The 15,904-nt window shown below is 39.7% G+C and overlaps 1 protein-coding gene across 2 annotated transcripts in view; it reads right to left on the reverse strand.

Annotated features, from left to right (window-relative positions):
- Positions 1 to 15,904, reverse strand: part of ADAM12 (ADAM metallopeptidase domain 12) — a 399,327-nt gene that overhangs the window by 366,335 nt on the left and 17,088 nt on the right. The window contains exon 1 of one of the 2 annotated variants that reach the window (XM_075215980.1): positions 4,419 to 4,594. The exons of the other annotated variant lie outside the window; for it this stretch is intronic. Within the exon in view, the coding sequence (XP_075072081.1) occupies positions 4,419 to 4,512 (94 nt within the window). The 5' untranslated portion in view covers positions 4,513 to 4,594. Of the gene's footprint in view, positions 1 to 4,418; positions 4,595 to 15,904 lie in introns of those variants that run through there. 2 annotated transcript variants of the gene reach the window in all.

Genomic DNA, 15,904 nt, shown 5'->3' on the forward strand with positions numbered 1-15,904 from the left:
GGATAAGCATAGTGCACTCCCTGCTCCCCCTCAGATATGCTGGGTGACCTCCGTGCGTGATGCAGAGGGAGGTATATAACGCGGAAGTCGCTGCTCCCGTTTACGCTCATTCACTCATTCTCTGCAACAAAGCAGAGAGTGAACGACATCGGGAACAGTCGGCTGGGTGGGCCGACTGTAGCCCATCACTGATCTACACACTGTTGCTAGGCTGTGACATAGGACCAGGAGTGGGAAGTGTGTGAGACAGGCAGTGAATACCCATCCAGCCTGTCAGGACACACTTGTCATAATAAAATGAATTGTGCTCTGTCTATATAAGCACAGCCACAGACAGGCTGAGAGACACTGAAATTAGACAGATATAACACACTGTAAATAGACTGACAAATAGATAATGCAACTGCAACTGTTCCCATCACATACAGAAGACAAGATGTTTGTAGCTAATGTCCAAACACAAAGAACAACAATCCACTGATCAATTATTTAAGCCCAATTACAATGATACAACCAGATTTACGGCCAAACATACTGCTTAAATTATCTAAATTAAACAAGATGTAACAATGTTCTGTGAAGTCAAATCCTGTGAAAAACGTAGAGCGTTGGCTGCATAAATGAGTATATAAACTGCTTGTACAGATACTTAAATGAACGCTGGAAAAAGATAAAGATGTAGATGAACCTAACTCATTATAAAGAAATGAATGATTTTGTTTGTATGTATTATTATGTTATACTTGTTCATTTGTAAGGGGGTAAACCTTTTTAAAGCCTTTACTGCTATAATATTACCCTTTATATAAATGTTTACTGAATATCTACACCTCAAAGATAACAGAGCATTTTGAAACAAAAATAATCAAACCTTTTCATATCATATTTATTAACATCTCCCACAGCACTGTGGGAGAATTATAACAATTACATTGGAATGAAAGTCCTGTTAAAAGAGTTTGCAATGTAAGAATGGGTACCCACTGTAGTTTAATTTGCATTTAATAAAATGCAAGTTGAAATGCCAATGAATACGTATGTCAACCGTAAACGAGTTTGACAAGTGGTTATTTTACTAGCGTTCAAGAGGTCACTGGAGGTCACGCAACGGGTTTGACTTGCGTGGAATAGAGCAGACAGCATTCGGAAAACCAACCAAGCATTCGAACACAACAACGAGTGGGCATGGGGTCATTGGAAACAATGTTTTACAATTTCATGCATTGTATTGGCATTAAAAATGTTCCTACAGTCCAAGATATATGCCTGACCAAGCATTGGTTTTGTGGTCCTAATATGTACTTTTTTGCTTTTTTGTATTTCTCTACTTCTGTTTTCAATGTTGACAGTGGCATTGTGTTCACTCCCTGCTATGTACCCCCCTCCATTAATTTTTCTGTCCCTTTTCCCTTTTTATTTTGGGTTTCCACATTTTGAAACATAGAAACATAGAATTTGACGGCAGAGAAGAACTGCTTGGTCCATCTAGTCTGCCCATTGTTTTATTAACCTATGGTAACCTGATCCCTTATTCTTAATAAAGATATACTTATGTCTATCCCAAGCATGTTTAAATTGCTCTACTGTATTAGCCTCTACCACCTCTGATGGGAGGCTATTCCACTTATCCACAACCCTTTCTGTGAAGTAGTTTTTCCTCACATTTCCTCTGAACCTACTTCCCCCCAGTGTCCTCGTGTCCTCGTGTTCTAATACTTCTCTTCCTTTGTAGAATGTTTCCCTCTTGTTCCTTGTTATAACTCTTGATATATTTGAAAGTTTCTGTCATGTCCTCTGTTCCCTTCTCTGCTCCAAACTGTACATATTAAGGTCTTTTAGTCTTTCCGGGTAAGTTTTGTGCTGTAGGCCATGCACCATTTTAGTTGCCCTTCTTTGTACAGTCTCTAATGTATTTATATCCTTCTGGAGATACGGCCTCCAGAACTGAACACAGTATTCTAGATGAGGCCGTACAACGACCTATACAGTGACCTTATTACTTCTTTCTTTCTGCTACTTATTCCTCTCCCTGTGTAACTAGTATCTGACTTGCCTTCCTCATTACTTTGTTACATTGCTTACCTGCCTTTATGTCACCTGAAATAGTGACTCCTAGATCCCTTTCCTCCTCAGTAGTTTCCAATATAGCGCCATTAATACTATATTTAGCCTTTGGGTTTTTGGGACCCAAGTGCATGATTTTGCATTTTTTGGCATTAAACTGTAGTTGCCACTCTCTTGACCATTCCTCTAGTCTACCTAGATCATCAATCATTTGTTTTACTCCTCCTGGTGTGTCTACACATCCTCACTATACTCAGCCTACATTAGAACGCCCGCTTTTTGGTCTTCCTATCAGGCGTCATTTCATTAAGGGTGAGGATGTGTGCGCCCACTTTTCCGGGCATGTGCAGAGCTGTTTTACTCTAAAACGCTAATCTGACACTTCCTGAGGGCGCTGTCGCATCGGAGCGCTTGAATTTTGCGCTTTTTCAGCTAGAAAAACACAATACTCATAGGAGTGCAAACGTTGAAGCTGCATGCAACATTTTCTGAGCTGAATAGCTGGTGTGAAAGGGAAGGAACGTTTCCCCTTCACGTTAATCTATGAACATAGCAGCGACTGAGCTCTCATGAATGCTGTATTTATCTATCTAGAAGACAGCAGTGTTCAAATGTTCTTGAGTGCTAGGCTGCTCGCTGGGGGCGTGGTCACGTACACAGTGACCACGCCCCCTTTGTAATGTGGACACGCCTCCTGCCCACTGCCAGGGACAGACATGTTGGGATATTATTGCAGTATAGAACATTTCAGTTTACAATGTTAGAATACGTTAATAAACAAAGGTTTTTGTACATACAGTAGCAGAGCAATACAAAATCACACTCTCATATAATCAGAGGTCAAAGCGCCTCTAGGCCTGTTCATTTGTAGATGGTGGAAGAACGAATAAAGCTCTCTCAAAGTATTTTTTACTGAGCATTTAAAGGCCTGGGAACTCTATGATCACTTTATCTTAAAAAAAATATATATTCCAAAACTGAATGTCATGGCCGCCCCTACGTTTACATACAATCAGACAAATGTGACTTGGCGGTTGCTTAATTTGCTGAGGAAAACAAAATATCTCGTCTGTGAACCCGTAATTATGTAACGTGTTCTCACTTCTCAAATCACAAGGACAAGTTGGATACATAATAAGATAGCTGATCTAAAGTTACATAAACCGTTTAGCAAAACAAGGCAGAATTAATTATGTGAGTTGTATCTGTAGTTTATAAACTGTATGAATACTCAGAAGTCTAAGTTGTTTTTTTTCACTTAAATGAATTACTTTAAATTTCTATGCAGCACTGACCGGGCTCATTCACGAACACTGCTTTTAGGTGTAAAATTTGCACTGAACCACAGCAACCAATCAGCAATTGACTTTCATCTGCTTAGTGCAGGGGTTCCCAACTCCTGTCCTCAGCCATGTTTTGGAACGGATACAGGACCACACCCTCTCCAAAAAGGGGAGTCGCTGCAAGGCATTAGGGGTGTGACCATATCATTGCCACAGCCTGGGTGACGTGACTAGCACTTCTGAGCAGGACATACCCCCAAACAGTCCTGATTGGGAGACAGGCCAGTAGAATCGGACTGTCCTGTCAAAATCGGGACTGTTGGAAGGTACACAACTACAGTACAGTCTCAGGAATATAAACAATTGGGGTTATTTAGTAATATGCTTATTATTATAATTTATTTATTTATATAGCACCACCTTATTACGAAGTGCTGTACAGAGAACATTTGTCATCGGTCACTGCCTATTGGAGCTTACACCATTCACCCACACAAACAGTTACATTTTATTCAGCAGACAATTATAAGTACCAGCATGTTTTTGGACTGTGGGAGGAAATCCACGCAAACCCAGAGAGAACATACAAACTCCATACAAGTATGGAACCAGTCAAGAATAGTATTCACAGCCCCTGCACTGTGAGGCAGCAATGCTAACCATGTTGCCACCATGCTGCTAGTGTACGGTTATCTATTGCAATCAATCAGTAATTAGATTTGATGGATCATGCTAGTTTGACAATAAATTCAAACTCCCTAGTTAATGCTTTTAGGAATTTAGGAGTCAAACTTACATTTTTGGTTGCTTATTGAGGGGTTTACATCTATATGACACAAACAGGGGCCAGTTTGAATGCAAAGTGGAGCAGGGAAATTTGAAATCCAACAATGAGTAAACTTAGTGATAGTTAAAACTGTAAGAGATCAGCAGCTCAAAAAAATATATATTAATTTTATCTGAGGGGAAATCAACAGCACCATAGAGTCTTCCTAGGCCTGGTTTACTAATAAAGATTACAATACATACATATTACTATCTACAGCATAAGGGACATCCTGTCATATTTACCGTAAACCACTCTCCGTTGGTGGATCTGCTGGTATTTCTGTAGATGCGGTCGGCTGACCCAGGTACAGGTTTCCATATCTGCAGCATAGCTCATGCATACTTGCCAACTCACCCTGAATGTCAGGGAGACTCCCTGAAATAGGGGTGATCTCCCTCACTCCCTGAAGAGTTTGGCATTCTCCCTGATGCTGAGCCAGTACAAGACGTGGTTGGCTTCGCCATCTGTGGCATGATGACACAGTTCAGAAATTGTGTCCTCTGTCCATATATTGATGCCTATGGAGGTGGCCATTTTCATGGAGACCAAGATATAATCAAAGACTGACAAGGTAAGACAACATGACTTCAGTAATGGAGACAGAAATGTAAAAGACACTTCAGTCTCTAGAGATTCATTAGCTGCTTTTCTTTAACACATAGTTGCCTACTCTCCCGGAATGTCCAGGAGACCTCCCGGGAAAGCAGGGCAACCTCCCAGTTCTCACCAACGCAAAAGATAAGTGGTGGGGGGGCTTAATGGCGCAAATATTGTGTCATCATAGCCCTGCCCCCTGCTGTAATTGGCCGAAATTGTGACAATTGTTTAGGGGGTGTGGCCAAAATGATGCTATTCATCAAGCCCCACCCCCGCATGCCCACCTCCCCTGGGATCTCCCTGAAGCCAGCGAGGAAAAGTTGGCAAGTATGAGCTCCTGTCTTGCAGTTATTCAAATAAAAATTGCTGCACAAACCAAAGTGTCCTAGGAGAATACAAACACTGAAAAGACTCTTCCCCTCCATGCAGGTAAGAATTATATGTTATCCAGCCAGATTTACTAAGGATATCAGTGTTTCTCAAATTTGTCCTGAGCATTCGCCCACTGGAGGCAGCTGCCCCAATCTGTGGCTGGATTATGCTGCTAGACCCACCTGTGTTACTGACTGTGTGCAACAATTAGGAAACAGACTGCAAATTAATTCATTTGCCAGATAGCTTCTCAAACTGACTGCAGTATATTGATAAACTGAGGTGGATACATATTTATTTACTGCTATACCTATGTCTAGTCATTTGGCACATTACTGAGACTTTGTAGTGCTACATTCAACATTTCTAAAATAAATAAATTCAATGTATGTCCTAGTGTAAAGTCCATGTGCAAATACATTTATGAAAACTCACTTTGGGTCATATGTAAAGGTTTTCTTAGGTGTAAAAATAGAACATCATTAAATTGTTCCTAAATGATGTATCAACAATACATTGCAAGACACAAATTAAATAAAAGCGTGTGCTCCTTCAAATCTCATTTCTGATTGGTTGCCTTGAGTATCTTTTTATTTTAAATAAGGTGCAGATATGCAAGAATGTTGCAAATCCATTTTATCTGTAGTGTAAATGTTGTACATATGTTCTCACCAGCATGTGATGTCACAATGTCAACGCTGGCACCACCAAGTGCATCAGGGAATAGTAAATGTTGCATTATGTTTGGTCGATATGTTGCAAACAAAATGTTTAATGAAACATTTTCCTAACTTAGTGCAAATGTGTTTTGTAATCTTCATCTATATAATGTTGCATATTTGTAAAAACACTTTAATTCTATCAAGTTTATTTATTTATTAAAAACTTCGCGTTCTGATTCTCGTTGCTCCAGGAGAACTACAGTTTATCTTTATAGTTTTGTACAATCCAGTGAATGTACCAAAAACCTGACGCCATCCTTGTTTCTCTTACTCACTTACCCTCCTGCGCCTGCCCAAGGATGACTCATTGGGGTATATTTACTAAACTGCCGGTTTGAAAAAGTAGAGATGTTGCCTATAGCAACCAATCAGATTCTAGTTATCATTTATTTAGTACATTCTACAAACTGACAGCTAGAATCTGATTGGTTGCTATAGGCAACATCTCTACTTTTTGAAACCCGCAGTTTAGTAAATATATCCCATTGTGTTCAACCTTTGTCATTGGAATACATCAAAATTAAAACATTACTATATTTTTCTTCCATGTTGTATTTTTACTTTGAGGTACAACTATTCTCATATATTTTCAAATAAATTAATTTCAATTTATACCTCTCATTGTCACAATTTTCTACCCCCCAAAAGCCTAGTGCCCTAGGCTGCAGCCTAGTCAACCTACTGGATAAACAGGTCCTGGTGCCCAGGGTCCCTCTATCATAGTACCCACCCCACTTCCCTTTGTGTTGGGGTTGACCATTTCTGACATTCACTGTGTTTGTATAGCCTGGAGATACAAATACTTTGTGCAGTTTGCAATCTGTCATCAGTATTCGATCTTCTACCGCTTCTCAAACAATGAAGCCCGTTTGGTTTTCTGAGCGAGGTGGCAACTAGAGATCTGGTGACGTATGACAAGGCAACATTAAACTGTCCTGATTTAAGCAGAACAGTCCCAATTTTGGTGGACTATCTACCATCCCATCAGCCAGGTCGTCTTGCCCTGGCTGCTGGAAATATGAGTAGTACGTCCCGCTCACAGCAGTAATGCCAGAGTGTTGTGAGGGTAGAGAGTTGGGAGTGGCTTAGTGCTTCAGATTCAGCCACTCCCTTGGGGGATGTGGCCATGGCCTTATTGGTATGCAGCCACGCCTCCATCGTGAGAGGGTCACCACCCTATGAGAGGGTCACCACCCTACTCATAGTGCGCCGATTCCAAAAACTGGACTGTTGGTAATGAGGTATGAGACCGATTACTTACAGCTTCTGGATTGCTGTATCCAGGGTACCCATATTTCAGCAATAGGATCGAGAGGGTAATATTAGACAATGAGCATTGGTTGCTGTATTATATACTGGGGATTTTGGGATGTTGTACTGGACATTTAGAAATTGTGGCATTCTAGAGTATGCTTATGGGGCAAGATTGTATACAGGGTACGTGGCTGAATAAAGCTATTATTGTTATTTGGGGCTATATGATATGTTGGTGCATGTATCATCATCATCACCATTTATTTATATAGCGCCACAGAAAACTCGTTCACATCAGTCCCTGCCCCATTGGAGCTTACAGTCTAAATTATCTAACACACACACACACACACACACACGTCAATTTTGATAGCAGCCAATTAACCTACTAGTATGTTTTTGGAGTGTGGGAGGAAACCGGAGCACTCGGAGGAAACCCATGCAAATACGGGGAGAAAATACAAACTCCACACAGATAAGGCCATGGTTGGGAATTAAACTCATGACCCCAGCACTGTGAGGCAGAAGTGCTAACCTCTTAGCCACTGTGCTGCCCATGTATAAAGCATTAATAAAAAGAATAAAATGCAACTGACTTTAGCTGCTACCTCTTGGCATTGATTACATAATGATGGACAGTTTGTGATCCATTATTGCTCCCTTTCCTTCTCAGTCAATGATTTGGTAACCATAGACCCCATGAATTTACCCTTCTGGGGCCTGAATTATTAAGGTACGCATACATTAACCCTGAAGACAAAGGGTCGTATTTGGACTGGTGTTTGAGGATAAGGTGAGACAAGGATGGCGTCAGGCAAAACTTCACCCTCCGTAGCACTCGTTCATGCCTCCTTTCTGCTATACAGTTCTGATTTTAATGTAAACCAAATGAGTGACAGTTTGTGTGACCCATTTAAAAAACAAAAAACAAAACAAGCAGAGTAAAGTTTCAAAAATACGGGAAGATAAACATTGGTGACGGTTGGGGCATTATGAGCGAAATGGTCTAGATCGGCCTGAACCCTCAATCAGGCCCTGCCTATAAATTAATTGGGGCGATCTCTTTAAATGTCACAAGCGTTCCTTGAAATATATTTTTACGATAATGTTTTGTTTTTTTCTATCGCAACCTTCTATATACTGAATGTTATGAGTTAAGGTCTGTGGTTTAAAGGGAAGTGAAATCACCCAAAGGAAAGTCGAACACGGCTTCTTTATATTTTGTAATAAAAAATACATGCGTTTGTTCGCTGTACATGCATTAAAGATCCATTCAGGTACCTTCTATTTTATCACAGTCAGAGAGCGCAGGCCCTGGGGGATTCTGGGTATCTTTCTTTTATATAGGAATTATTAAAGTTTTGCTCCTTGTTGGAGCGTTGCATTGTATGGTGCATGACGTCTGTTTGTGGTAAATGTATACGGATTCTTGCAATAAATTATTCATGATGTGCAAATCAAAGTGCTGAGAAAGGGATAGAAAGAGTTCAAGGGCTAACGCTGTTTTGCCTCATCAATTCAGGAGATACATGTGTTCTTACTAATGATCCATATGCATATTGTAGTGGATGCCTAACACTACAATTCTACATTAGTTATAGTTGCATTCTATGGGGACAGCATGAGATGCTCTATTCTCATTTTATCATGTGTTTTTATTTTGGGGTTTTTTCTTTTACTGGAATTTATATTTATCCTTTAGAGCAGTTTATGTTTTTGTTTTTTTAACATGAATTTGCAGGGACTGAGTTGTGCTCTTAAGTTTTCTTAATCTGGCCACTGAATCTCATTAAAGGTCCCTGATTGTTGTGTCATATACGTCAAGTCCATTCTATTAATTACATAGATTTGTCTTGTCCTGTTGCCCTGTGTATATTTTGTATTGGATTTTCTTAACCCAAGGTCATTCAAGGACCACTAGTCCTAAAATATAAATTACCTTACATAAATAATTAACTGCAATGCAAGATTTGGACAGTGTGGGATGTAAAACACATTAGGATATCTCACTTCCTTCACAAAAAATACATTTCTAATAAAACACTTATCTGCAAGTAGCAGAGAACAGTCCATGAATCTCTCTATGCTGACCCTTTGCTGTGTTGGACCAATCTACCGCAAGTAATAACTGGCATCACACTTTTATTTTATGTCTTACCACACCCTGAGAGGGGGTATATCCGAGCCTACCATCCCTCTTTAACCCAGCATCCTATTGGGAAGAGGCGGCGAGAGTAACAGCAAGAGAGGATAACTACAGACCTTTCACAGTGATCTACTTTGACTCTAAGGGCTAGATTTACTAAGCTGCGGGTTTGAAAAAGTGAGGATGTTGCCTATAACAACCAATCAGATTCTAGCTTTCATTTATTTAGTACCTTCTACAAAATGACAGCTAGAATCTGATTGGTTGCTATAGGCAACGTCCCCACTTTTTCAAACCCGCAGCTTAGTAAATCTAGCCCTAAGTGTATTGTACTCTAATTTACCATAAGCTTGTGTGTAAAGACGGGACACTCTGCCATGATTCATATTACCTACACATCAATGGAAACAGCAAATATGTCTTACATTTTAAAATACCCCATGAAGAGTTGTACAGATGTGGCTAACACTGTACTCAATGCATCCTATTGCCCAACAGATCCCGTTTTTCACAGAATAGTCCAGGGGGTAACTTTATCCAGCTGCGGGTTTGAAAAAGTGGAGATGTTGCCTATAAAAACCAATCAGATTATAGCTGTCATTTTATAGAATGTACTAAATAAATGTCAGCTAGAATCTGATTGGTTGCCATAGGCAACATCTCCACTTTTTCAAACCCGCAGCTCAATAAATTTAGCCCCAGATTTCCTACAAGCAAAAGCAACATGGTCAGGCCAAGCAAACAAGGCAGATGTCCAGGGCGACACCGTTCAGGGGGCATCCTAAAACGGCTTTAGATAGCTATTATTTACTTTCATAAAACATAAACGACGGGACAATTGCAGCTTTGAATAAGTCAATATTTGCAGTAAACTGTATACAAAATTTAAACCAGGACTAAAGATTTGCAAAAGGTAAAATCCATTAAACCCAATACAGCTCTTTGGGGAAACAATTTCTCTGGCTTACACCTGGGATATGCTTTGTAATAATAAAAAAATAAAATTAAAAGAAAGTTATAAAATAATAATGAAGTAATTAAAAATAGTTAATGTTATTAATAATAATAATAATGATCATTTAAAAATAAACTCGCACATAATATTTTTCATTGCCTCTGAGAGACACTGTGTTATAAGCACCAGGGCTACCTCAGTCCCTTGTTCCTAGTGAATTGAAATGGTTGGTTGGTTGGTTGACTCCAATGTGTGTAGTTGATGGGTTCACTTCAGCAATATAAATAATCGTTCGGGCTTCCCATGAAGAACGATGAACTTAATTGCCTGGGACAGTACTAGACTTGGTCGTTGCTCCAGAGTCATAAGTCTAAGAAAGGATATTTGGCACAAAACAACACACTTAATGCAACTTTATGGCTTAAACTTGAGTTTAAAAATCTGAAACGTGACCCTCACTGTAGCCTGAAATAACAGACCTGGTGACATTAAAATGTAGGGGATTGTAAACTCACATCTAATCGGCTGTATTCTAAAGTGGGTCACCACCCCTAGGGTCCCGAAACAGGGGCCCGTCTGTTCTTTCACTTAGCTTACAGTTTGTCTGTGTAGCCTCTGTCCAACTTCCTAAATGTCCAGATCATGTTCATGTATTATATCCTGCAGCACTTAGGACTGAAATTAGGTCTCTGTCATTCAATGAAAGGTATAGACAAACTTTTTACAGGGGTATAAGTTATATGTTAATTTAGTTTAGTTTTTTAAAGTTTGGTGGGGTACGAGCCCATTTCTGTTCTCATTCTCCATCTCTTGCTCACCTGGATGTCCCCCTTTTGGCGTGGGCAGGGGTAGAACAACCTGTAGCCGATTCTTTCAGTGCGCATTCCTTTGTTCGTAACTGGGCGTTCTTGTGTGGATATGGGTGTGTTTTGTGTTAAATGGGGGTGTGTCTTGCCCAGATTGGGGGGTTGGTTTATTTAGTCCCAATTTTGCATGGGTAAGTGTTGGGAGGTATGACTAAGACAGTTTTTATAAATGGCCCCTTCCTCTGTGTGCTCTGTCTCAAAACTGTGATTTGGAGAGGAAGATGACATTGTCACCCAGGGGCAGGCTGGGCTGGGGGGCAGGGGGGAGTCTGCCTATCCCATAGTGGGCTACCTAGGGCTGGGTCACTGCGCCACCTGTATTTTTTTTCCCTTTAAAATCTTCCTAATAGGCTGTTGAGTCGGGCTACACCCACTCTATGGAATTCTCTCCCTCGCACAATAAGATTCTCCTGTGATTTACAAACTTTCAAGCGTTCTCTGAAAACCCACCTCTTCAGACAAGCTTATAATATTCCTCAACCACCCTCTTAACCTCACTACATTACCCTATTACCACCCGTTATACAACTACTCCCTGACCAACATTGTTGTGTGTTAGGATCATTTAGCTTATGAGTACCCTTTTAACTTTGCAGTCTGGCTGGACCGAAATGCAAAATGTAGACTTAACCTCATGTATCAAACTCCCATTGTCCCATAGATTGTAAGCTTGCGAGCAGGGCCTTCTCACATCTTTGTCTGTTTTACGCAGTTTGTTTATTACTGTATTTGTCCCCAATTGTAAAGCGCTGCGGAATATGTTGGCGCTATATAAATAAATGATGATGATGATGAGTCTTACTGCCCGGGCTAAAATTTGCCAGCCCTCCCCTGTTAGTACCAGTGTTATACATATACAAGTATTTTGGGTACAGATTGCTTGAAAACGCTTCATAACCTTTATCACCAAACCTGAGTTGTGAGGGTTTGTATGCCCCATATGGTCCATAGATCTACCTTGAACACATGTATAAAAGGGAATTCATCCCTGTGTTATATCCATTCTGTATACTTGCTCTCACTGTAATTATTAAAAGCCTAAAACACTATGAACACAGCTTATTCTATATTTGGTTTATCATCCTTCTGAAACAATGAATGTGAGTAAAGACAGATACGTCTCAATGATCCCCATATCCTTACATTAGTTTACAAATCATTTACCAATCAGGGTGCCTCAGAGTAGAACACCCACATCGGCGGTATATATCTTTTTTTATTAACCAGCAAATGTGACGGCAGCTATCAGAATTGTGTTGAGATTACCTCCAGGACATCTGATGTTTCCCAGCAGGACTCTTCTGCGTTTCTGGAGACTACACAGCCTGAAGTATTCTAAGGTTTTGTCATGCTGATTGTGATATCTGGCGATTGTTCCGTTGCCAAAGGCTACACTAGATACGTGGGTTGTAAGCATTATCCTTACTGCTCAGAGCTTGTGTGAGATATGAAGGGCAAGTTGAAGGAATAGATGTCTGTGCCATTGAGGAAGAAATCATAGGGGTATAATTACTAAACTGCAGGTTTGGAAAAGTAGAGATGTTGCCTATAGCAACCAATCAGATTCTAGCTGTCATTTATGTAGTACATTCTACAAAATGACAGCTAGAATCTGATTGGTTGCTATAGGCAACATCTCCACTTTTTCAAACTCGCAGTTTTAGTAAATATACTCCATAATCTTTTTGTGGAAAAACCTACAAATCTATTTCTACAGAGATTAGAAGGGGAACATGGATAAGGTCTCCCTTGCCCTCACATGGGCTTCTTCACAGATCTAAAAGTTAAAAAAAAATACAAAGTTTTAAAAATGCTCCCCATCCCCCAAAATGTTACCCACTCTCTGAGGCACTGAAGAATTTTGCCTTCATGTGAACCCAAATCTACAAAATAGGCAGCACTCCGAATTTTGCCCACTCCCTCTTATACCCACGCACTCCCATGCACATGGGTACTTTGCGATACAATATCAAACGTAAAAAGAATGTAGACTGTAGACCAGTATTTCTGGGTCCAATTTTTTTTCAGACCATGTACAGAGTACAAATTTGGTATCCCTACACTCCGTAGAACTAGCTGGTGAAACTTTGTGGTACGTTTTTACAGTTGCTCTAATTGGGTAGAAAAGGGAAAAAGTATTTTTTCAATTATTGCCAAATTTCCCTTAAGAAAGAATATGCCTATATTAGAGATGCTCACTGACCCCCGTGAACTGGTTTTGGATCTGGATTAGCTTCATGTTTTGGTTTTGGCAAAACCGCCCTCGTGTGTTTTGGTTTTGGTTCTGTATTTTTTAGAAAAAATCCTACAATATGCTAAAATCACATAATTTAGCTTTTTTTTTTTTTTTTGTTCCTACATTATTATTACCCTCAATAACACTCATTTCAAATCATTTGCAGTTAATTTAGACCACCTCACAAGTCACAATATTATTTACATACACTTTCAGACAAATACTGCAGCGACCTGGCTGGATGGTAAGCGACAGAGCAATGACACAAACACACAGCAGTTCCTAGCACATCTAGGACACATTGATACACAGCAGTGGCAGAAAAGAAAAATGGTGCAAGATGGAATTGTCCTTGGGACCGCCCTCCCTCCCACCCACCATTATATTGGGTCTTAATAAGGAATCCAAAACTTGTGAGATTCGATGACGTAACAATGACGTTTTGCCTTGTTTTCAATTCCGAGAGTGCGAGAGAGAACCGAGCCGGCACGGCTAGGAACGTGGCTATGCTAAGTTCGGGTGTGTTCGGTTCTCTGGGAACCAAGCCTGAGAATCTCTAGCCTATATATTAAAACATGTTACCCTATATGTCCTATACAAAATGCAGTGAAAACGTAAAAACTAGAAAATTTATTCCGTTATAATCACATATTTCCAAAATTGATAAAAATTGGTTGGTCATGATGGAGAGAGAACCTTCCAGTCATGAAGTAGTTAAAAAGTCTACATGGTGGTTTCCTGGTGCCTGTAAATCCCCCGTGATTGCCTACATGATCTATCTTATATACTCATGCCGGTAAGAAGATTCTCTTTCATTCTGGATCAATAGACATTCCATATTTTACGGCCCTTTAAGACAATTCAGTGCCGCAACAGTTTTCAGCCTCCTGCTAATCAGTAAAATAACAATAAGAAACCAATCAATCTTTAATATAAAAGCCTCTATCAAAAACCCATACTAGAGAGGAAAGTGTTTTCTTGTGGATGACATTTCGATGCATTTTTCTCATTCTTATTCTTTTACTTTCTGCAGTTGGCAAAAAAAGGCAAAAATAAAATAAAAAATCTGTCGACTTGTATGTTCCACCGAGCAGAGTCTTGAAAACTAAGATGAAGGCAGTTAAGGTCAGTGACTCACCAGCTGAATAAACTGGTGACATGTTCTGAAGTAAAACACTGCAGGAGACGGACAAAAAGGGATTTTAAGGAGTCACCCTGAGCAGTGTGATCATCTTAATCCCCAAACTTCTTGGAACAGAGCAGCCCTAGCGCTGTGAGCCCAGCACAATAACGGCTTGTCTTGAAACACACCATATGACTGTGAGCATTATATAAGCACGTGTTAGGAGCAAAATGACATTAACCCTACTGCTGGAGAAATGCTGGACTAGGGGAACACAAAGTAACTCCCATGGGATAAAGCACTTGGAACGTCCAGTATAAAAAGTCTACACACACTTATTGAAAGTGCAGGCGTTTGTCATGTAAAGCTTGAAATCAGGATAGATCATGTTTTTTTTTACCTTTAATGTGACTTTGCAACCAACAAAATTCAAGTGAAAATCAAATAGACAATTTTAAGAAAAATAAGTGACTAGAAAAACGTACAGTACCGATATTGCATAAGTTTGCACACCCCATAAACTAATACTTTGTGGAAGCACCTTATGCTTTTATAATAACAGTCAGTCTTTTTGAATTAGTCTCTATGAACTTCACACACCTGGGGGTAAATGTATTAAGCATCGGTTTCTGCAAGTCGCCGGATATCGGCGAATTTGCAGTGGAAATTTAAAACGGCAATCGCTTTCAAAGCAAGTTTTGCCTTGAAAGCCATTGCCGCTTTAAATTTACCATGCAAAGCGGATATTGGTGATTTGCAAAAATCGCTATTTGATGCATTTATCCCCAAGACTTTGATCTCCCTTTTCTGATGCCAGGCTACTTGGCCATAGATTTACACTGGAAAAATCATTTACCATTGAGAGGTCTTTCTGTGCAACCAGGATTCCTACAAACATTGAGAGATGGTAAATGATTGACATTCCTATAAAACACTATGCAACAACAAAGGTCCCTTAAAGACTACAGATCTTAAACCAGAATTTAGTTTCTCTTATTTCAGCTTTTATTGTTCTAGAACTATGAGATGTGTTCAAGTTTAATAATTGGATGAAGGTAGTTATCAATATTTTCTGTACACTAATATCGGTTGCAGTACAATTAGTACTCAGTCGAATAATTATTATTGCAAATAACAACATGCAAATAAGTTTAATCTATTTATTTTAGTTAATATAAAATAGAAAGTGACGAAGAAGTTAATGTTTCCAACATCTAAATTACATCGAATTTGGTATCATTTTGTTTGCAATTACATGAGAACGTTTCTGGTGCTATTTATGTGGCGTTCACACTTTGCCGACGCTGGTTATAAATAATATAACTTTTTTCATACACTAAATAACCAGCTCACAGGGATCATAAAATGCAGTTTATACAGATCTAGAGGAGGGAGCCTGAGGAAGGACACCTGGCAATCTCAAGGAACAATGACCAGAGGACTCTACCAATGCCACG

Source organism: Mixophyes fleayi, chromosome 6 (genome assembly GCF_038048845.1).
Source record: "Mixophyes fleayi isolate aMixFle1 chromosome 6, aMixFle1.hap1, whole genome shotgun sequence".
Lineage (NCBI taxonomy): Eukaryota > Metazoa > Chordata > Amphibia > Anura > Limnodynastidae > Mixophyes > Mixophyes fleayi.